The 18816-nt window shown below is 40.2% G+C and overlaps 1 protein-coding gene across 8 annotated transcripts in view; it reads left to right on the top strand.

Moving 5' to 3' along the window:
- C12H9orf135 (chromosome 12 C9orf135 homolog) overlaps positions 1–18816 on the top strand; it is a 166885-nt gene that overhangs the window by 62031 nt on the left and 86038 nt on the right. For 5 of the 8 annotated variants that reach the window (XM_032307507.1, XM_032307512.1, XM_032307515.1 and 2 more), the window contains one exon: positions 6514–6622. The exons of 2 other annotated variants lie outside the window; for them this stretch is intronic. In XM_032307507.1, coding sequence (XP_032163398.1) covers positions 6514–6622 — 109 coding nt within the window. Of the gene's footprint in view, positions 1–6513; positions 6623–10818; positions 11782–18816 lie in introns of those variants that run through there. One more of the 8 variants, XM_032307513.1, reaches the window with a different exon arrangement.

Raw genomic sequence — 18816 nt, 5'->3', positions numbered from 1 at the left:
AAATCCTTAATAATGATGGGTCTCACTCATTCAATATATGTCACTCAATATATGGCCCTCAATACATGTCCAGTGAAGAAAATGAAAATGAAAATGAAAATTTCACGTACTGGCCTTTGTCAGATGGTTTTCTTTTGAGTTCAGTTTAGGATTCAAGTTCCATGGTTTCAGGTTATAGATGCACAAATCACATAGATCATGAGACATTGAAAACTAAAGACCTTCTTCATAAATCTGATATGTCACCATTTCTCCCGAGGACATAAGATTTTCCTTATAACTCTGCAAATACATCTAAAAGTGTTCATTTGTCAGTTTGATGAATGTGCCACTAAAATAACATTACTTTGGCATGTAAATCATTTTCCCATGAAATCTTTAAAGAGCATTGTCAAATGTTTCTCTGTAGCCTTTGATTCTATTGGCTTTATGCTTCTGAGGTGTCAGGAAATAGAGCTGACTCTCTGGGGTAATTTTCTTTTAAAGTTCTAGATAGCAGATGTTTATAAAACCTAATAAAAAAGATATCTTTCTCTTCTCATGTGGGTTAGATTTATATCAGAAAATATAATAACTGACAGAGTAGTTGTGAACTACATTAATAATTCTAAAATTTAAAATTAATATATTCTTCCATCTGGAGTCTTAACAAAACATTTTTAACATCTTTGAAATCCGCAAAGAAAATGTGTCTCTTGTCAAGGAACTAGATGCTCGAAGGGTTGGGATTTTCATTGTTCTTATGTCAGATATTGCTCAGATTCACACCCCCGTTGCAATCAGTGTTATGCATATGTATGCCGAGAGCTTTCCCATTCAGCAAGTAGGTTTATAATTCCTCTGGAGACAAGTTTTTGTTGCAAAGGACTAGCTTCTCTATATGCATAATCACTCCTCCTTTATATGTGCTTTTGCAGAGTGAGCTGGGATGCTTTTTATTTTTATGGACACATTTGAAAGCCTCTGCTTTCAACATTTATATTAAGGTGACAGTAACACAATGTAAGAACATTCAATCAATCAATCAGTGAAGATTTAATGAGCATTTATAATATTTTAGACTATGCTAGGCTCTGAGATCACAAAGATGAATAAAGAATAATTCCTGTATCTAAGATACTCTGAGTCTAATGAGAAGGCAAATTCATTAATGCATAATTAAAAAGAAAAAAAATGTGAAAGGTGGAGCAGAGATACAGGTTTTGTTGCAAGCCTCCACTTTGTTGCAAGCTCCCACATAGACGTGGGACCACGGAAAGTACGTGTAAACTTTAGTGTAACGTGAGTGTCACTTGGTCCACTAGAATACAACTTGGTCACTTTTCCTGCAGCAGGAATCCTATGGCCTAACCACACTCCGTCCTCTACTGGGAGCCGGACCACTCTAGCTTGGGGCAGCCTGAGGGGAGCTGCAGGTCCTTGCCCGAGAATGCTCTGGACTCACGTTTCTTTAGTTTTGCAACTCACTTTCAGCTGTATGTGTTTATTCAATAGGGGCTTGCCAATCAAATTTGATGTGGAGTCATCCAACTCTTGTGATAGGAAACCCCAGCTCCCAAAGGACCCCAGAAACAGACCCTTGTCTCTCCCGACAAGGCATTTCTTGGGACTACATTAGGCCTGAAGAGATAGGACTCAAGCGTTCAGGTGATACAGAGTTGGTGGTAGGAAGTTACATGCTGACTGCATAAGTTGGGCATTTGTCCAGAAGAGGAACTGCTCATGCTGTCTTTGACCTATTAGATTGTATTGATCTTAATCCCCTCTGTAGCAGGCTAAGTGCCATTTTTGACTACAGGGTTATAGTTCCAAGTTCCTTTTCTTTCTTTTTTTTTTTTTTTAAAGATTTTATTTATTTATTTGACAGAGAGAGATCACAAGTACGCAGAGAGGCAGGCAGAGAGAGGAGGAAACAGGCTCTCTGCTGAGCAGAGAGCCCAATGCGGGACTCGATCCCAGGACCCTGAGATCATGACCTGAGCTGAAGGCAGCGGCTTAACCCACTGAGCCACCCAGGCGCCCCCAAGTTCCTTTTCATACAGTTGGCAGCTCTGATCCTGTCCTGTCAGTCCTTTCCCCATTCCCAGTTCTATTCATATTCATACTGTCTCTTCCACAACAGCGTAGAGAATGCAAGCTTCATCTCTTATAATTGAGGATGGCTTACATAAAGATTTCTTATATAAAGAAAGAGTCACAGCACTCAGCTCTGGCCCTGATACAGCAAGGTCCTAAGCAGAAGCAAGACTGCTTGTCAAGGAAGATTCTGGCAATGATGGCAGGGAGCCCTGTGGACTCTTCTCCCAGAAAGAAGGTCAGCCAGTACCTGCATGCTTGTCATGGAAGACAGAGTTCTTCCTTCAGTCAGCATCACGGAATACCTGTATTCAAGCAGCTTTGACCTTGAACTGATTGCTGACCAGCTGCTGTCAAATTCATGTCTGGACAAATTAATATCTGCAGAAGTCAGTCAGTAGACTAGACCAGTACTGGTCAACAATGACCTTATTACTAATCCAAAGTGATAAGATGAACTGTAAAGACAATGTTGCAAGTTATTTGTATAGCTAAATTTATTCAGTTTAAAGGACTCTGAGATTGTTTTTACTTATCTTTGGTGTTAGAGGTCTTCCTATTAAAGGTGGTATATGGTTATTTTATTTTTTTAATGCTTCTGTCAAAACAAAAGTTGGCAGTTTTATGTTGGTTCTACAAATTTGGGGGGAATTTTGCTGCTCTATGAAACACCTTTGGGAACCACTGATCTAAGTCTGGTATATAACTGTTCCCTGGAACTTTCTTAACCTTGACATTTTTGACATTTTTAGCCAGATATTTCTTTGTTATGGGGGGGCGTGTTCTTTGCATGGTAGGATGTTTAGCAGCATCACTGGCCTCTACCCACTGGAGGCAGCCACCCACCCTGATGCAACAACCAAAAAAGTCTTCAGACATTGGCCCATGTCTCAAGATGGGCTGGGGTGAGGGGGGATGTACTGAAAAACTTTGAAAGTTACTGCTCCAAAGACATTGTAAATTTTACTATTATTTTTATTATTTTCTCATAATGAATTTCTGTTGCAGTAAATGGCAGGTTATGGCTGTTGTATGTATGTATGGTGACCGTCAATAAATGCACATAACAAGAAGAACAAGGCTATATAAAGTGTGTGTGTATATATATATATATTTATATTTTACTTTATTATATATTATAATACCTTGATATATGTCTCATAAAGGTGCTCTAAGGTTTAATTGGCATTAACAAGTATTGAAACTAAACTAAAGCATATGATTGATAGACACAATATTATTACACATGATAATATTTTGCATTTACATGTCACTTGTCACTTGAGACTCTCAGTCAGTTGATTCATTTGTTTCCTCAGTGTATGATTCTCAATTCATCTCAAGGAAACTGAGGCACAAGTCAGTGTTCACCTGACATAAAAAATAAAGAATTAATTCAGTCTGTCATTTTCTTTATAATACCCTAATCACTTTACTATATTTTTATACATGTTAAACATCTTTATTTTTTATATTATATTTTATATACTTTATAATTTTTTTTAGCATGTTTATTCCTCTTTGTGAGGCTGGCAGTCTCTTAGAAGTAGGGGCAGGTCTTCTTTAGCTGTGTATGTCTCAGAACCTGTAGACTGTTGGCTTATTTGTGGGCAACTGGGCCAGCATTAGGGGAGGCCATGTGTATTAGCTCCGTTTTCCACAGAAAGGCTTTCATTGTAGATTCATGTTTTCAGTGCTGGACTTTTAGGACTGAGATTGCTTTAAGTGAAGGAACATACCTGCATCTTTTGTAATAATCTAGTTATAATACAACTTAAAAATATATTGTACATTCTGACTTTCATGGACACATCTTTGCCTTCATGGGCTCCTTCCTCCATTAAAAAAAGTTAAAAATGATAGTTTATAACTACATTGGTATAAAGATGGATACAATCTAAGATGTATTATATTCTCTTTTTTGCTGATTGAAAAATAGTTAAGACACTCCTATGTTTTAAAATACTCTGGACACTGGGCACTGTGCCCACTGTGGCCTGTGAAGAAGTAGGCACTAGGATCACACACTGAAATGTTAACAGTGCCTTTCCTCTTCATTCTTATGCTCCCAGGGAGATATTCTGGTTTTATTGCCTCAGGGAAGACAGACCCAGAAGGCAACAAAAACACCAAATTCTTGGGTTTGGGATTCAAAAGCTTGGGTCTTAGGATGATACCCTAGATTTGAAAGAACAGGTGAAGAGCCGGGTTACTCTATCCCATGATAGATGAGTTCATGGAATGAAGACGAAGGGTAGCAGAGAAGTTGAAAATGTGTGTGTGTGTGTGTCTGGGACCCCAAATTGGAAAGGTTAAAGCTTTAGAAATTCTTGAGCAGATGAGACCTATCACTGCCTAGCCATCCATTCCCAGGGTAGTGGTTTTGGAGCTGTTGAACTGTGGGGAGTGTGTGTGTCCTCCAAGCCCAGTGTCAGGGGACGACATGAAACCTTGAGGGGCTAGGCAAACAGCTCAGGGATGGCATCTGTTTTCCAGAAACAGATGGAGAGGGACACATGAAGATTCTTGTTGGCCTAGATAATGGCACGCTTGTGGCAGAGTGCCAGTCTAAGCAGGAGTCCATGTGGCAGGACCAGAAGGGCATAGCAGAGATTTGCATGCATCCGTAATGGAAGACCACAGGAGAATGAGGAGGTTTCCACCGATGTCAGCAGGGAGAGATGATAACAACAAAGATGGATTCTTGGCATGTGGCACCACACAGGCCCTTGAGAGTGGGAAGAGATCCAGAATTGACCAAGATTAAGGTTTTTCCATCTTAGCAATATGAGCACTTGGCAAAGAAATTAAGTACAATTAAGAAAAAAATAAAGTTGCAATTATTGTATACCAGAATTTTTTAAAGCTGGATTAGTATTCATTTTACATGGGTGTTTATGATACTTTACAGTATTTGAAGGATGTTCTGCTTTTGTATTTTTTATTTTGCAAAAATCTTATTGGTATTATATATGTCCTCATTTTACACATGTGGAAATGGAAACACAGAAAAATTAAGTGACTTGCCTAAAGTCATACAGCTAGGACATGAGCAATGACTCAAACCCCTGGCCCCATTCACTCTACCACCCCTGGTTCTTGATGTTGTTCAGTATTCCCCCTAAGGACTAAAGTGAGAGCTTCCTCGGAGGGTGTCAGAAAATGCTGATATGGTACCAAAATGCTTTTAGTATTTTGCAATTTAATGCTCAGATGTGAAGAAGGAAGAGGGTTCGCATGCCTGGGCTCTACTGCACCACCCTGGCTCCCTTGCTGCTGTGTTCTATGCAGTCTTCTGCTCTCATCTCAGATGCAGAAAGACAAGGCTGTATTTTGAATGCAGTGCAGGGTCCCAGTCCTCATATGGTGGAATGAGGTGGGGGTTCAGGTCCTAAAGGGCCTCCTGACTTAGATTAGAGTTCCCCATCCAGATGAGTGGATGCCATTCTGCTTCCATGACCCTGTGCCCACATTGTAGAATTTTCTTGTGTCTTTCACCAGAGTGTGAGCAATGAAGGCAGGGACTGCATCAGGCTTAGTCCCCATTGCGTCCCCTGCCTGGCATATAGTAGGTACTTAAAGTATTGACTGAATGAGTGGACAATTGGATGGCTGGATGGCTGGCTGGCTGGGTAGATGGATGGATGGATGGATGGATGGATGGATGGATAGGTTCCTCAGTATCCCTTACACAGTCCTAGCCCCATATCCCTCAACAGCAAGGCCCCTTCTGAGGGATGTTTGGGTTCAGCTTCCTTTATCTTACCGAAGAAAGCTTTGTAAAAACAGCTACTTCTGCTGCAGGCCACTCCATTTCCTTTCTCTTCCCCTCTTCCCAAATCCCTCCTATATTATTATTTCTATCCACACTTTTAGTCAAGATGTTTGGAATTTTTTTCCCCTCTTCTGTCTACATGTTTTTTCCAGTGTATGTTTTATTGTCAGCTTCCTTTAAACCCTCTTTAGAAGCAGGAAGCACATGTTATAAATCCATATGAGCAGATACTTTGCTCTTTCTCATTTTGAAAAAAAACTTCTAATTAAAATGGTAGAAAAAATTGCTAAAGTGGCAAGTTGCCTTTCTAATTTATTACCATACCTTATTTTAGAATTTACTTTTGGTAACTAATCTACATTATTAAATAAGGTTCACTTCATTGGAGTCACTTAGTAATTGTTGTGTTGGATAAATATTGTTGTTATGATATTATTAGTTTTATCACATGTACTGCATTGTTTTTAGGAAGTACCCTCAGTGTTACTTGAAAAGAGATGGAAAATACTTTATATGTCCCACATCCAGTGAATTTATAATTAAAACAATGTCACAAATATAGTACATTTTCATTGGATAATTTTTTAAAAATTTAAATGCAATATGTAATTAAAAAAAAAAGAAAACCTCACCACCTAACAGATTCTAATTTATTTTTTAAGGCACCATGACAGAGAAGCCTATCCAAAAGATTATGATATAGAGGGTCCTGAGGACATAAAAAAACTGTGTAATTCAACATATTGGCGACTTGGAACTGATGAACCCCCAGTAAGTAGTTGCTTCTGATTTCTTTAGATCGGGAATCTTCCTCCTAGTGAAACATGGAAAAATAAAGGGGGGAATTTTTCGCTGGCACCACCCCTCCATGCTGTGTTGGGACTTGGGCAGGTGACTTAGTCATAAGGTTATTGGAGAAATTAAATGAGATAAAGCATATCAAGTGGTTAACTTAGTGCCTGGCACATCACAAGTGCTCAGGATACTGTTCGTGGTGTTATGATGCTGTTGCCACATCATATGTCTCCTTTAAACTTCACAATAACCCTGTGAAGTAGGTGGTATTATCTCTACTCTACAGAGGGGGAGAAACTCCTAGAGGTTAAGTGACTTACTCAAAGTCCCCGGTTAGGGAATGGAAAAGTGAAACTTTGAATCTAGTTCCTTGATTTCAAGTCCTTTATATTTTTCGTAAGGTGGTAGAGTTGTGAGTTATTAAAACACGCTGGTATTATTCTCCTAACATTTGTGTGACGCAGTTCCCAAAGGAATGTTCACTGTATGAGTACTTCCTGTTTGAATTGCCACGAGTGGGTTACTCCTTGGCTGTTTAGGTGCCTACCCAATTGCTGTAAGGCAGGAGCTCACCTCTCCATAGCCCCCAAATTGTGTCCTACAATGTCAAGAACTTTGGGCTAGTTGAAGACTCAGTTCAACCTTATAGGATGGTCTTGGGGTGAAGAGCTGGTAATTTGACTAGGCAGATGCAAATGTGTTGAGAAGACTGGGTTTGTATCACACTCTGCCCCTAAAACCAGGGCTATTTTGAAATAGGGCAAGCCTAGGAAGATCCATAAATCTATGCTGGACACGAGTCTTGAAGATTCTCAGGTCTCCAGGGTGATGGGAATCAGTTAGCTTATCTGGGCTTGTGCTTGTTCCTTCCTGCCTTTTATAGTTACAGTGGATAGAGAATAATAAGGATAGCCGGGAAAATGGGCATTTATTATAATGATGCAGCTGCCTGGAAATGGAATCAAGGATACTTACAGGAACCAAGGCAAGACAACTAAAACAAGACGTCTTCCTCCCTCCCCTCTCTCCCTCTGTCTCTCTCTCTCTCTCTCTCTCTCTCTCTCACTCACACACACACACCAGTGTCTCACTGGCATCCTGATTTTGTGCGGCTCAGTGTCCTTTTTCCCTACAGCTCAGACCGCAAGGGCATTCTGATGGTTTCCTCAGTTTCCACATTGGCCTCTTGCCTTTGCACCAGGCTGCCTTTGGGGTCATTAGCCAGCATATGGAGGGGCTCCTGAGTCTGATACTCAACTCTGTCAGTAGCCACTCAGCCCTGCTCCACCAAACCCAGCTTAGCCTTGCTTTCTTAAGCCATGGGGCTGTGTGGTCAGGACAAGAGCAAGTTGGGCAATGCACACATTGCCTGGCATGTACCTAGCATCTTTGACTCTTAGAAAAACATTTATTTTTGACTTCCAAATGAAAATGTTCTTGGTCTCTGGGTTGTGGGAGAAAGTTAGATGAAGTGAACTGTGAGATATAGGAACCTCAAACTTTCATTCTGTACATTATACATGTTACAGCAATCAAACCTCAGGTCTAATAGAGGGTGTGGAAACAAGATAATATTTACCTTCTCTATGACTTTTGTTCATGGTCATTGAAACCTTGTCCTTATTGTTCCAGGTTTACAGATATATTAGACAGGATTAAAAATAGGTCAAGGGGTCAACTGTTTCTGACAAAATTGCTATTCTTATATCCTAATAGTAAGTTACATTTTCTAGACTTTTTGTGTATAAAGCACTTGTTCACCCATCTTGCTTCTTGCTCCTCTTTTTTAAATTATTTTAATGAACATATAATTTATTATTAGCCCCAGGGGAGCAGGTCTGTGAATCGCCAGGTTTACCCACTTCACAGCACTCACCATAGCACATACCCTCCCCAATGTCCATAACCCCACCACCCTCTCCCTACCCCCCTCTTCCTGGCAACCCTCAGTTTGTTTTGTGAGATTAAGATTATCTTATTGTTTGTTTTCCTCCTGATCCCATCTTGTTTCATTTATTCTTTTCCTATCCCTCAAACCCCCTACGTTGCATCTCCACTTCCTCATATCAGGGAGATCATATGATAGTTGTCTTTCTCCAACTGACTTATTTTGCTAAGCATAATACCCTCTAGTTCCATCCACGTTGTTGCAAATGACAAGATTTCATTTCTTTTGATGGCTGCATAGTATTCCATTGTGTGTGTGTGTGTGTGTGTGTGTGTGTGTGTGTGTGTGTGTATTATATATATATATATCTCCCATCTTCTTTATCCATTCATCTGTTGATGGACATCTAGGTTCTTTCCATAGTTTGGCTACGGTGGACATTGCTTCTATAAACAATCAGGTGCACGTGCCCCTTCGAATCACTACATTTGTATCTTTAGGGTAAATACCCAGTAGTGCAATTTCTGGGTCCTAGGGTAGCTCTATTTTCAACTTTTTTTTTTTAATTTTTTATTTTTTATAAACATATATTTTTTATCCCCAGGGGTACAGGTCTGTGAGTCGCCAGGTTTACACACTTCACAGCACTCACCATATTTTCAACTTTTTGAGGAACCTCCATGCTGTTTTCCAGAGTGGTTGCACCATCTTGCATTCCCACCAACAGTGTAGGAGGGTTCCCCTTTCTCCACATCCTTGCCAGCATCTGTCATTTCCTGACTTGTTAATTTTAGCCATTCTGACTGGTGTGAGGTGGTATCTCATTGTGGTTTTGATTTGTATTTCCTTGATGCCAAGTGATGTGGAGCACTTTTTCATGTGTCTGTTGGGCATCTGGATGTCTTCTTTGCAAAAATGTGTGTTCATGTCCTCTGCCCATTTCCTAATTGGATTATTTGTTCTTTGGTGTTGTTTGATAAGTTCTTTATAGATTTTGGATACTAGCCCTTTATCTGATATGTCCTTTGCAAATATCTTCTCCCATTCTGTCAGTTGTCTTTCGGTTTTGTTAACTGTTTCCTTTGCTGTGCAAAAGCTTTTGATCTTGATGAAGTCTCAATAGTTCATTTTGCCTTTGCTTCCTTGCCTTTGGCGATGTCCTTAGGAAGAAGTTGCTGTGGCTAAGGTTGAAGAGGTTGCTGCCTGTGTTCTCCTCAGGATTTTGATGGATTCCTTCTTCACATTGAGGTCCTTCATCCATTTTGAGTTTATTTTCGTGTGTGGTGTAAGGAAATAGTGTTTCTTGCTCTTCTTAACAACGTAACAAAGTTGAAAGAAAGATACTATTTTAAAAATTCTTTTCATTAACATATAATATATTATTTTTTTCAGGGGTACAAGTCTGTGATTCATCAGTCTTACACAATTCACAGTGCTCACCATAGCACATACCCTCCCCAATGTCCATCATCCAGCCTCCTCCCACCCTCCCCTAGCTACCCTCGTTTGTTTCCTGAGATTAAGAGTCTCTTATGGTTTGTCTCCCTTTCTGGTTTCATCTTGTTTCATTTTTCCCTCCCTTCCCCTATGATCCTCTGTCTTGTTTTTCAAATTCCTCATATCAGTGAGATATGATTATATCATATGATATTTATCATATGATACTTATCTTTTTCTGATTGACTTATTTCATGTAGCATAATACCCTCTAGTTCCATCCATGTCATTGCAAGTGGGAAGATTTTGGTTTTTTATGGCTGCATAATATTACTTTGTTTATATATACACATCTTCTTTATCTATTCATCTGTTGATGGACATCTAGGTTCTTTCCAAAGTTTGGCTATTGTGGACATTGCTGCTATAAACATTGGGATGCATGTGCCCCTTCGGATCACTACATTTGTATCTTTAAGGTAAATACCCAGTAGTGCATTTTCTGGGTCATAGGGTAGCTCTATTTTCAACTTTTTTTTTAAAGGTTTTATTTATTTATTTGACAGATCACAGAAAGGCAGAGAGAGCAGAAGGGAAGCAGGCTCCCTGCTGAGCAGAGAGCCTGACGTGGGGATTGATCCCAGGATGTTGGGATCATGACCTGAGCCGAAGGCAGAGGCTTTAACCCACTGAGCCACTCAGGCGCCCCATATTTTCAACTTTTTGAGGAACCTCCACGCACATTTCCTGACTTGTTAATTTTAGCCATTCTGACTGGTGTGAGGTGGTATCTCACTGTGGTTTTGATTTGTATTTCCCTGATGCCAAGTGATGTTGAACACTTTTTCATGTGTCTATTGGCCACTTGGATGTATTCTTTGCAGAAATGTCTGTTCATGTCTTCTGCCCACAAGAAGGGTATTATTCTAGTTCTAAACCCAGACCCACTGATTTTAAATGATTTCACCTAAGGTCCCAGGTGTAAAAAGGAGGGAGATATAGATACAGAGCCTTCCTATTTTCATATGTCAGGTGTGATGCTAGATGTAGCAGAAGGATGGATGAGTTCTTCTTGCCACAGAATTTTGATAGAGACCTGAACACTAGAATGCTCTCACTAGTTGGTGAAAAACACACATCTTAAAGCAATATGCTAGACCATCTAGACAGGACCTGCTAAGATATTCTAAACTAGGTTAGGCCAGTATGAGTGATTATGTCCTTGAAGACTAGAGTTCAAGAAGGATTTATTTCGTTGTGGACACATGTCCCTTCTTCCTCAGGTGAGAGGTGTTTTAAGGAAATCAGAGAGATTAATATGTGTATCCTGGAACTCAGAGGGCATATGGTCCAGGTGTCTGACTCTTGTGAAACAGCAAGGCCCACCTGCCGCAGGATTCCCTGCCTAAGGCAGCACCCAGCTGGGAAGGTGAGAAACTTAAATCTCATACAGTTAGCAATTTTGATGATTTCACTGGACTGGAAAATTTCATAACTAAAATGAGATCCTTCTCAAGATTGTGGGGCCTAGAAAAGTTAAGGGACTCATTGAAAATTCCCATTAAGTGAAAGGGAAGAACCAGCCATCCATGTGGGATGGAAGAGGCAGCTGGATTAAAAATGAAGTTGCTTCATGACTGCATCCTACTGATGGAAAGGATCGACTCAGTAAGAGGGTTCCATGAACACCGACCGCCTCATTTCATCCTCTGGACAACTCTTCAGGCTAGCACTCCAAGTGGCCACGTTGTGTAAATGAGGACACTAAGGCCAGGTGACGCTCGATCACTTGTTCAAAGTCAAACAGCAAGTAAGTGTATTAAAAATTAAAATCTATTTTTCCCTCTGGTTCCAGAGTCTAAGATCTTAAATACTCCTCAAACTGTCTCTTGGAGTGCCATGCTGTTCCACTCCCAGCCCGGGGCCTTTTTACTCCCCAAACACTGCATCCTCCTTGCAGAACATGAACCTGATTATTTTTTTTGCTGTGGCTTGAACATGTTTGGGGACATTGGTTTCTCATCTCCTATCTATAACCTTTGTCCTGTTTCCTGAGTTGTGTCCACGCACATGCCAGGTAGCCCCTGTTTCCTCCCTGTTTCCTTTCCTACATGTCTTCTTAGCATTTCTGGATTTTTGCAATATTTCTGCTGAATGGGGGTTGCTTTTTTTTTTTTTTGTCCCCCAGCATTTCTGTTCCACTGTATGAAGTGCTCCTTGCTCTTCAGTGCTGGTGTTGGGGCTAATGTGAGCACTGTTTATTTGTAACAGTATTTTAAATAGGAATTTCTTGGTCTTCATTTTAGCTGAGACTCTCCACAAATAAATGCATAGTCCCATGTGCCAAAGTGAAATATTAGGCCAGTTAGGTGAGACCCTCAAAGATAGTTCCCTTAGGCCGGTACTCACATGAGGGATATAAGAGGATTGAAAGCCAAGAAACCAAAAGAAGGGTTTGAGGGTAGAAAAACTGTATTTTGGAAAAGGCGTACTGTGAGTCTCATCTGCCTGGTGAAGCTAGAGATATGAGGTGCTGGTGATGTTTCCAAAGCAGCAGAGCAGAGAGAGGGGAACTAGCTACATGTACATCATTGGTAAGACAAGGATAATTGAGTACTTAGGCCCTCAGGCGGCTTTTGGGGATCAGATATAGAAGAGAAAGATGACAGAGAGCTGTTTCAGAACCTGCCCAAGAGCCGCTCCTGTAGGAATGGGAGGGACAGTGATTGGATTCCCAGGGACTGAGGCAGGACAGTGACACCCTGTGTCATGAAGCATAACCACTGGGTGTTTCCAGAAGGGATCTCAACATCTGCAGAACACTCAAGAAATTCACCTTTGAACATCCATCAGTGCCAGAGAGGGTCAGACAACAGACATGCCCAGAGGAAACCAAAACAAGATTATACTTCCCCCTTTCTTGCATTTACCTCTCTCCTTCCTTGTATCTCCACACCCACATCGTAAATCCTAAAGAAGCCAGAGGGAGTTGAGGAGTAGGGAAGAAGTTTAAGAGGGACAATTGAGAAGAAGCCAACTGCGCCATCTTTCCCACTGACATATGTCAGGCCAAAGCTGACCTAAATTACAGGAATGAGTCTTCCATTTCAAATGAAGTTCTGGATCGTACATGGGTACTGAGGATTTTACTTACTTCAATGAGACTCCTCTTGGGACAGAAGTAGCCAGAAGATGTTTGTATTAGCTGAGAGTGGCCACAGAGGTCTTGGCAATTGTCCTACATTTTATCAAGGAGCATAAGAAAGAATTCTCCTCTCCAAATGCTATGGATGGGCAGGTGATGGAGGAACAATAGGTTTGTTTTCTGATTGTACCTACATACAAGTCCCACTCATTCAGTGAGCTAGTTGCCCATTGGTATATAAAAGAGCAGCCCATACATATTCCTCTCTATCCTCTTCCCTTACTTTATTTTTCTTCATGGCATTTGAAGCATTGGATACATTTAAGACTTCTTTGGTTGTTAATTGCACATGTCCCTTGACTAAATACTAGCGCCACGAGAGAAGGGACTTCAATTTGTTTTGTTCTCTGCTGTGTTTCCAGTTCGAGAATGGTGCCTGGCCCAGAGTGGGTCCTCAATAGGTACTAGTGGAAGGAAGGGATAAAGGAAAGAGACAAAGAAAGAAATAAAGGCAAGAAGGAAGGAAAGGAAGAAAAAAGGGGGGAAGAGGAAGGAAAAAAGGACTGTGTTTCACAAATATATATTGAGGCCCTGTTATTTTGCTAAGTGCTGTGATAAGAAGCAATTCAAAACGAGGTCACTGTACATTAGGAACTCACAGGCTTGCGGGGGAAAGTGCAGATGTACAACCGCAGTGACACAGTGTATGATGGATGCTATGATAGGAAGAAGATTAAGACGGGGAAGGGGGCACCTGAACTGAAATGTGTTGAGGGGGAGGGTCAGGATGGCTTCCTAGTGGAGATGCCCACAGCACAGCTCCTGAGCTGAATCTAAAGGAACGATTCATTGGTGGAATCTGGAAATATACCAGTCAGGTTTCAAGGGTGGCATAATCAAATTCCTACTCCAGTGCTCCTTCTGGCTTCAGGAGAGCATGCGGGGCCATGGGGATGCAGCTTCCTGGACAAGCACTCATTCAGGCCACTTTCTCTGATTGTTTTATGAGTCTAAGCAATTATGGGAAATAGCATTTTAAACTATAGCTTTTTGTCTTGGTATTTTATTTAAACTTTATTCAGGTGCTGCTTAACTCTACCAGAGTGAGCCCCATGCAAGCTAAAATGCTCAGAGCTCTTCTGTCATGGTTCCTTCATTTGTAAAGTCCCTCACCCAAGGATCCTCACAGCACTACCTCTGTTACGATCAGTATGTAAGACTGCTTTTGAGGAAGGAAACTTCCTCAAAACTGAGAAGAATTAAGTACAGGGTACCTTTGATGCTGTGTCATAGAAGGTGAGAACTTACCAGACATAAAGGAACAAGGAAAACCAATGGGTGATTTTTCTAAACAGATTTTTCTTATATGGCTAATGGATCAGTGCCAAGGCATTTCCAGAACTAACAGGACAATGTGAATGAGCATATTAGGCTAATATTGGTATGACTAGCATTACAGTAATTTTGGCCTTTAAAATGGTAAATAAATGAATAGTACAAGAGTGTGCTAACATTCTTTTTATGAATCTATAAAAAATAGCCAAGAAAGTCTCAAATATGAGCTATTTTAGTGGATAAAAATATGATATTTAAAAATTATTGACTCTAAAAGGGATATAAAGGGTTATAATTATACCAGATCTGAGAAATTCAATTATTATTTACTTAATTGGTTCAGGTATTTTTTTCTTTGATTGACATAGTAGAATAGTGTTTTGATCATAAGACTATACTTACAGATGCTTCTTGCATTCAGATCTCTATGTACTTGAAAGAGTCATATGGATCAAATTTTTGTGAAAGGAATAATTTTAAATGCCTTTGGAGGAGAACCACTTATACCAGGAAAAAGGGAGATGTTTGGGGCAAGTCAGTGATGGAGTCAGGGTCTCCTTTTGCTTCAGGTTTCTGTAATCTCTGAGCTTGAAGTTGATGCCACCAGTTCCAGCATCCTCACGTGGATCTACTTGGACTGTCTTTTCCAACATCAGCACAAGTGCACCTGCCTCTACTGTTTCAGGAATTCTGTATAAATTTAGGCCAACTGAGTGTATTTTCCGTGTCTGCTGATGCACCCGTGGGCTTACTGATTCGAACGTGTATCTGCTCTGTCATTTCTAGGGATCTGGGATAGGAATGAATGTAGGCGTCTGCCATTTTGATCCCATCACTCTTCTTCACAACTCTTTTTCTATAGCAATAATCATGCCTCATTTAACTCTTTGAGGAACTAGATTTTAATTTTTCAGTATATCAGTTTTCTGAAGCATGTGCTCCGTTATGTTGAACGAACGGCACTTGAAAGAGGCAGTCGTGCGCGCACCTGTATTCTTTGTCTCCACTGTCTATTCACCCTACTTTGTGGAGTGATGTTCTCTTCTGTACCCCTGGATAAAACGGTATGCAGGTTTTATAAATTTTATGGTTACTCTCTGATCATAACAAGTCTGTCGGTCCCATTTCAGTAATTACAGTATCTCATCAAAATGATGAATTTCATTTAAGGTAAAAGATTTTCTCTTCCTCCAGCTACTCTGCTCCAGGGCGGGGAAGTCTGCAGAGGGAAGTGTGTCTGTGTGGGGAGCGCAGGCTGACCTTCTAGTTCTTCCCTTGCTCTGTTCTTTCCTTCCCTCAGACATCAAGACAACTAAAAGGCCCTCTTGTGATTATTCTACTAATATTCATTACTTAACTGAGACTGTTTTTGTTACAAGAAACAGTTTTGTTATCTGAGGTGATTAGAAGAAAAGATAGAACAGATAATAGAAAAAAAGAATGAAATCATTTTTCTGATCATACCCATGGCATCCCCGTTGCTCAACATAACGATGGGCAAGGAGCCTCATCGATTCTCTGACATCCTTTAAATAATCTCTGTATGGAACTACTATTGTGTTCTTCTAGACATGAAAACAGAGCCAGAATTTCTAAGAGCAAAACTGCAAAATAAGAATCATCCTTTTTTAAAGATAAAGACTTTTTACGAAGTCTTGATATTGGTTGTTGATGATGGTCACCTTTTGGCAATGATACAAAAAAAGCTACAGTTGGTAGGGGAAGTGCTACTTAACAGCTTCAGTTAGGACTGAAGATCTAAGAGGATAGGTGCCAAGTTCTTCCTTCCCTAGTGAGATGCCATATCTGTCACATGGAACATGCAAAGCATTTAGGCAATAACTGTCTCTCATCCACCTTGAAGATTAAAAAAAGAAAGAAGAGGTTGATAATGAAGAGACCTGGCTGAGTATTTGGAATTTGGAGTCCTGTAGAGAGAATTTACATGCTGAGTTCCACCCCTCCTTTCCCATGAGATAAGCTACTTCCTGCTGTAGTGTGGGACCTCGAGGATATTGGGCAGCAAGGGATTTAAGTAACTGTTACCCTGAAGTTGAGGAACATGGTTGACTGAGGTCAGACTTACTCCTGAGGCAGCCTGTGCCATCACAGAGGGAGCCTGACGTGGAAAGTGTCTGCACTTCCTACAATATGGGTCAGAGGAGTCTGCTTCCGGGGACTCTGTAAGAGCATAAGAAAGAAATGTCAACTAGCAATCAACTAAAATGCATCTTTCCAAGAGCGATTCTTCCAGTAGTAGGTCATTCTTAACAGAAAGAGTCTGGCTACCCTCAAATGTGAAACTTGAGGGGAAGTCACCAATGATTTTCTCTTTCCCTGTGCCAGTTACCCAGTCAACAGTTACTGGGATTTCTTAAATGCCACACATATAAGAAGAGTTCATCTTGGAAGATTAGAAGATGGAACTTTAAGGAAAATTGATGCTTAAGAAAATGGGGTATAATAATGATGTTATAAAGTAAACTTCCTAAACACACATTAGATATTTTTAATTTATCATTTGATTCAAGCTAGATCTTATTATGCAAATTTAATGGAAATTTGTGATTATCCTGCAATTTTGTGCTGTGTTAATTTAGCAGTCTCACATACCAAATTACCAATCTCCAGTTTGTGGTATACACACACACATATATGTATATGTATATACTTACACATATATGTATATATGTATGTGTGTGTGTATGTGTGTGTATATGTATATACACACATATATATATGCGTTTGACTATATATAGCCAAAAAAATTTTTAAACACATGGTAGTGCTTTTATAAATTATCCACACTTATGTCAGGTTATGAACATTTCTAGACCAAAGTGATTTTTCACATTAAAATGGTGTAGGATTAGTTTTCCCACATGCAGCAGACACCACAAATTAACAGTGGCTGTTCACATAAGGTTTTATTCTTTCATGTAAAAAGTCTGGATGATAGCAGGTCAGGAATGGTATGGAAGTTTGCCAGAAACCTGCTCCTTCCAGCTTTCTATCCTGCCGGCCCTGCGCAGAGCCCAAGATGGCTGCCAGAAACCTGCTATGTCCACATTTCATGCAGGAGGAAAAGAAAAGCAGTGGGAACTTTCCTGGAGTTGTATAAATTATTTCCATTTATGCCTCATTGTTCAGAACAAGTCACTGGTTATATTTAGGTATAAAGGAGACTAGAAGTGCACTTGCTATGGTGAGCTCTGGGTGTTATATGGAAGTATTGAATCACTATATTGTACACCTGAAACTAATATTATATTGTATGTTAACTAACCAGAATTTAAATAAAAACTTTAAACTATCTTTTTAAAAGATAAAGGAAACTAGAAAATGTGGTCTGAAACACTAGGTCTCTAGCTAAAATTTTGGGGGTTCTAACACTGATGAAGACAGGAGGTCTAAAATTGAGGGGTACAGGAAACAGAGATTAGGAGTGGGTCCTGGAGACAGATGGTTTCTTTCTCGGTCTTGGCTCCACCACTTACTAGGTTGTAACTTTGGTCAAGAGTCTGACACTTTCCATGTCTCTATTTCCTCAGGTGTGAAGTGGGAGTAGTAGAGTTTTCATGAACATTTAACGTGAAGACATTTAGAACAGTGTCTAGCCATGTGCTGTTATCATTCCCATGATCCCCATGATCTACTGCAGCTCACTAAGCTATAGTCAGTCAAGCCTCTGGAGTGTGTTTACTACACTCACCTGGCCCTTCATAGATATAGACTGATGAATGAATGAGTCAGGCTGCATGTTTTGAATGGTAGAATTTCTGCTTTCTCACTGCTTTACCTGGGCCTCACATGTTCTGTTTCAGCCTCAGTTTTTCCTTAAAATGAAGATCAACTATGCCAAGTCTTTTTCCTTTCTCCCTTCAGGTCTACTTTTCCCCCTTCTCAACCCTGCTCTGTGCCATGGAGGCTGACATTTATTCATGCATAGCTTCAGGGATCTTCCTTGCGCTCTGGCTTTTTGTTGGGATTAGCCTGTAGAAAACTGACAGGTGCCTTTGGGTCACGTTTACACATGAAAACAAAACAGTGTAAAAAAAAAAAAAAGTGCCTTGTAATTTTTTTCCTAAAAGAAATGTCTTAGTTTTTGTTAAAGTGTATAATATGAAGCTCAATACAGTGTCTCTTACCATTGACTTATGAACTTGGGAATTTATAGGAAGAGTAGTTGAGCAAAAGGTATAGGAGTCAAAGCTGGGAAACTGGTTTGGGTAGCTGGTGATTGAGGACATTGAAGTCTTAGAGAGCAGTGGTCAGAGAAGATATTGCTGCATTTGAAGTCTCCAAATATCTAAACAAAGGCCTCTCATTCATTCGTTCTTTTGTTCATTCATTCTTTCTTTCTCT

The sequence above is a fragment of the Mustela erminea genome, chromosome 12, assembly GCF_009829155.1.
Source record: "Mustela erminea isolate mMusErm1 chromosome 12, mMusErm1.Pri, whole genome shotgun sequence".
Classification (NCBI taxonomy): Eukaryota; Metazoa; Chordata; class Mammalia; order Carnivora; family Mustelidae; genus Mustela; species Mustela erminea.
Note: the sequence above shows the minus strand (reverse complement) of the source record. Positions and strands in the feature narration are given on the sequence as shown.